A 4681-nucleotide genomic window follows, 5' to 3' on the forward strand; every position below is an offset into this window, starting at 1 on the left:
GCCTGGCCGAATGCACTGCCTCTCGTCTGCACCTGATGGGCCTGGCCGAACGCATTGCCTCTTTCACTTGGTTGGCTTGGTTGTACGCACTGCCTCTTTCACTTGGTTGGCATGGCCGACGCACTGCCTCTCGTCTGCACTTGGTGGGCCTGGTCGAACGCACTGCCTCTCGTCTGCACTTGGTGGGCCTGGTCGAACGCACTGCCTCTCGTCTGCACTTGGTGGGCCTGGTCGAACCCACTGCCTCTCGTCTGCACTTGGTGGGCCTGGCCCAACGCACTGCCTCTCGTCTGTACTTGGTGGGCCTGGCCGAACGCACTGCTTCTCGTCTGCACTTGGTGGGCCTAGCCGAACGCACCGCCTCTCGTCTGCACTTGGTGGGTCTGGCCGAACGGACTGCCTCTCGTCTGCACTTGGTGGACCTGGCCGAACGCGCTGCCTCTCGTCTGCACTTGGTGGGCCTGGCCGAACGCGCTGCCTCTCGTCTGCACTTGGTGGGCCTGGCCGAACGCACTGCCTCTCTTCTGCACTTGGTGGGCCTGACCGAACGCACTGCCTCTTTTCTGCACTTGGTGGGCCTGGCCCAACACACTGCCTCTCGTCTGCACTTGGTGCACCTGGCCCAACGCACTGCCTCTCGTCTGCACTTAGTGGGCCTGGAGCTACGCACTGCCTCTCGTCTGCACTTGGTGAGCCTGGCCGAACGCGCTGCCTCTGTCTGCAGTTAGTAAGCCTGACCGATCGCACTGCCTCTCGTCTGCACTCGATGGGCCTGGCCGAACGCACTGCCTCACGTCTGCACTCGATGGGCCTGGCCGAACGCACTCCTCTCGTCTGCACTCGATGGTCCCGGCCGAACGCACTGCCTCTCTTCTGCACTTGATGTGCTTGGCCGAACGCACTGCCTCTTGTCTGCACTTGATGGGCCCTGCCGAACGCACTGCCTCTCGCCTGCACTTGATGGGATTGGCCGAACGCACTGCCTCTCGTCTGCACTTGATGGGCCCGGCCGAACGCACTGCCTCTCGTCTGCACTTGATGGGCCTGGCCGAACACACTGCCTCTCATCTGCACTTGATGGGCCTGGCCGAACGCACTGCCTCTCGTCTGCACTCGATGGGCCTGGCCGAACGCACTACCTCACGTCTGCACTTGATGGGCCCGGCCGAACGCACTGCCTCTCGTCTGCACTCGATGTGCTTGGCCGAACGCACTGCCTCACGTCTGCACTTGATGTGCTTGGCCGAATGCACTGCCTCTCGTCTGCACTTGGTGGTTCTGACCGAACGCACTGCCTCTCGTCTGCACTTGGTGGTTCTGACCGAACGCATTGCCTCTCGTCTGCACTTGGTGGTTCTGACCGAACGCACTGCCTCTCGTCTGCACTTGGTGGTTCTGACCGAACGCACTGCCTCTCGTCTGCACTTGGTGGTTCTGACCGAACGCACTGCCTCTCGTCTGCACTTGGTGGTTCTGACCGATTGCACTGAATCTCGTCTGCACTTGGTGGGCCTGGCCCAAAGCACTGCCTCTCGTCTGCACTTGGTGGGCCTGGCCCAATGCATTGCCTTTCGTCTGCACTTGGTGGGCCTGGAACAACGCACTGCCTCACGACTGCACCTTGATGGGCTTTAGTGACAGCACTGCCCCACGACTGTACCTGATGTGCCCGTTCGAACGCACTGCCCCACGACTGTATTTGATGGGCCCGGCCGAACGCACTGCCACACGACTGCACTTGATGCGCCCGGCCGAACGCACTGCCCCATGACTGCACCTGATGGGCCCGGCCGAACACACTGCCTCTCGTCTTCACTTGATGGGAACGGAAGAACGCACAACCTCTCGAATGCAATTGATGGGCCTGGCCGAACGCACTACCTCTCGTCTGCACTTGATGGGCCTGGCCAAACGCACTGCCTCTCCTCTGCACTTGATGGTCCTGGCCGAACGCACTGCATCTCGTATGCACTTGATAGGGCTGGCCGAACGCGCTGCCTCTCGTCAGCACTTGATAGGGCTGACCGAACGCGCTGCCTCTCATCTGCACCTGATGGGCCTTGCTGAATGCGCTGCGTCTCGTCTGCACTTGATGGGATTGGCCGAACGCACTGCCTCTCGTCTGCACTCGATGGGCCTGGCCGAACGCACTGCCTCTCGTCTGCACTCGATGGTCCTGGCCGAACGCACTGCCTCTCGTCTGCACTCGATGGTCCTGGCCGAACGCACTGCCTCTCGTCTCCACTCGATGGGCCTGGTCGAACGCACTGCCTCTCGTCTGCAGTCGATGTGCCTGGTCGAACGCACTGCCTCTAGTCTGCACTTGGTGGGCCTGTCCAAACGCACTGCCTCTCGTCTGCACTTGGTGGGCCTGTCCAAACGCACTGCCTCTCGTCTGCACTTGGTGGCCCTGTCCAAATGCACTGCCTCTCGTCTGCACTTGGTGGGCCTGGCCGAACGCACTGCCTCCCGACTGCACTTGGTTTGCATGGCCGAACGCACTTCCTCACGTCTGCACTTGGTGGAGCTGGCCGAACGCACTGCCTCTCGTCTGCACTTGGTGGGCTTGGCCGAACGCACTGCCTCTCGTCTGCGCTTGGTGCGACTGGGTGAACGCACTGCCTCTCGTCTGCACTTGGTGGGGATGGCCGAACGCACTGCCTCTCGTCTGCACCTGATGGGCCTGGCCGAACGCAATGCCTTTCGTCTGCACTTGATGTGCCTGGATGAACGCGCTGCCTCTCGTATGCACTTGATAGGGCTGGCCGAACGCGCTGCCTCTCGTCTGCACTTGATAATGCTGGCCGAACGCGCTGCCTCTCGTCTGCACTTGATAGGGCTGGCCGAACGAGCTGCCTCTCGTCTGCACTTGATAGGGCTGGCCGAACGGGGTGCCTCTCGTCTGCACTTGATAGGGCTGGCCGAACGGGCTGCCTCTCGTCTGCACTTGATAGTTCTGTCCGAACGCGCTGCCTCTAGTCTGCACTTGAGGGGCCTAACCGAACGCGCTGACTCTCGTCTGCACCTGATGGGCTTGGCCAAACACACTGCCTCACGACTGCACCTGATGGGCTTTGCCGACAGCACTGCCTCACGACTATACCTGATGTGCCCGACTGAACGCACTGTCCCAAGACTGCACTTGATGTGCCTGGCCGAACGCACTGCCTCTTGTCTGCACTCGATGGGCCTGGCCAGAACGCACTGCCTCTCGTCAAGTGCACTGGCTTCGAGTGCACTTGATCCGACTTGCTGACAGCACTGCCTCACGTCTGAAACTTATGTGCCTTGCTGACAGCACTGCTTCACGTCTGAGCCTGATGTGCCTTGCCGACAGCACCGCCTCACGTCTGAACTTGATGTGCATTGCCGACAGCACTGCCTCGCGTCTGAACCTGAGGTGCCTTGCCGACATCACTGCCTCACGTCTGAACCTGATGTGCCTTGCCGACTGCACTGCCTCACGTTTACACCTGATGGGCCTGGCCGAAAGCACTGCCTCTCCTCTGCACCTGATGGGCCTTTCCAAATTCACTGCCTCTCGTCTGCACCTGATGGGCCTGGCCGAACGCACTGCCTCTCGTCTGCACCTGATGGGCCTGGCGGAACGCACTGCCTCTCGTCTGCACCTGATGGACCTGGCCGAACGCACTGCCTCTTTCACTTGGTTGGCTTGGCCGTATGCACTGCCTCTTTCACTTGGTTGGCATGGCCGAACGCGCTGCCTCTCGTCTTCACTTGATGGGAACGGCAGAACGCACTGCCTCTCGTCTGCACCTGATGGGCCTGGCCGAACGCAATGCCTTTCGTTTGCACTTGATGTGCCTGGATGAACGCGCTGCCTCTCGTATGCACTTGATAGGGCTGGCCGAACGCGCTGCCTCTCGTCTGCACTTGATAATGCTGGCCGAACGCACTGCCTCTCGTCTGCACTTGAGGGGCCTGACCGAACGCACTGCCTCACGTCTGGACCTGATGGGCCTGGCCGAACGCACTGCCTCGCGTCTGGACCTGATGGGCCTGGCCGAACGCACTGCCTCTCGTCTGAACCTGATGGGCCTGGCCGAACGCACTGCCTCTCGTCTGCACTTGGTGGACCTGGCCGAACGCACTGTTTCAGTCTGCAGTTGGTAAGCCTGGCCAATCAGACTGCATCTCGTCTGCACTTGCTGGGCCTGGCCGAACGCACTGCTTCTCGTCTGCACTTGGTGGGCCTGGCCGAACGCATTGAAACTCGTCTGCACTTGAACGCACTGCCTCACGACTGCAACTTGATGGGCTTTTAGTGACAGCACTGCCCCACGACTGTACAAGATGTGCCCGGCCGATCGCACTGACCCACGTCTGAACTTGATGGGCCCGGCCGAACGCACTGCACCATGACTGCACTTGATGGTCCCGGCCGAACGCACCACCCCACAACTGCACTTGATGGGCCCGGCCGAACGCACTGCCCCATGACTGCACCTGATGGGCCTGGCCGAACGCACTGCCTCTCGTATGCACTTGATAGGCCTGACCGAACGCGCTGCCTCTCGTCTGCACTTGAGGGGCCTGACCGAACGCGCTGCCTCTCGTCTGCACTTGAGGGGCCTGACCGAACGCGCTGCCTCTCTTCTGCACATGGTGGGCCTGTCCAAACGCACTGCCTCTCGTCTGCACTTGGTGGGCCTGGCCGAAC

General features: G+C 61.4%; 1 protein-coding gene across 1 annotated transcript; it reads right to left on the reverse strand.

The window, feature by feature from the left end:
- Positions 1-63: 63 nt before the first annotated feature.
- Positions 64-1068, reverse strand: LOC126301096 (synapsin-1-like). The gene has a single exon (XM_049991686.1). It carries the CDS (start codon positions 1066-1068, stop codon positions 64-66), a length of 1005 nt encoding a protein of 334 aa, XP_049847643.1.
- Between the last annotated feature and the right edge of the window lie 3613 nt (positions 1069-4681).

Source organism: Schistocerca gregaria, unplaced genomic scaffold, assembly GCF_023897955.1.
Source record: "Schistocerca gregaria isolate iqSchGreg1 unplaced genomic scaffold, iqSchGreg1.2 ptg000008l, whole genome shotgun sequence".
Lineage (NCBI taxonomy): Eukaryota > Metazoa > Arthropoda > Insecta > Orthoptera > Acrididae > Schistocerca > Schistocerca gregaria.

What these genes read in the sequence shown, in the direction of transcription:
- LOC126301096 (XM_049991686.1), bottom strand. Translation starts at nt 1,068, where the DNA reads ATGAGAGGCAGTGTGTTCGGCCAGGCCCATCAAGTGCAGACGAGAGGC.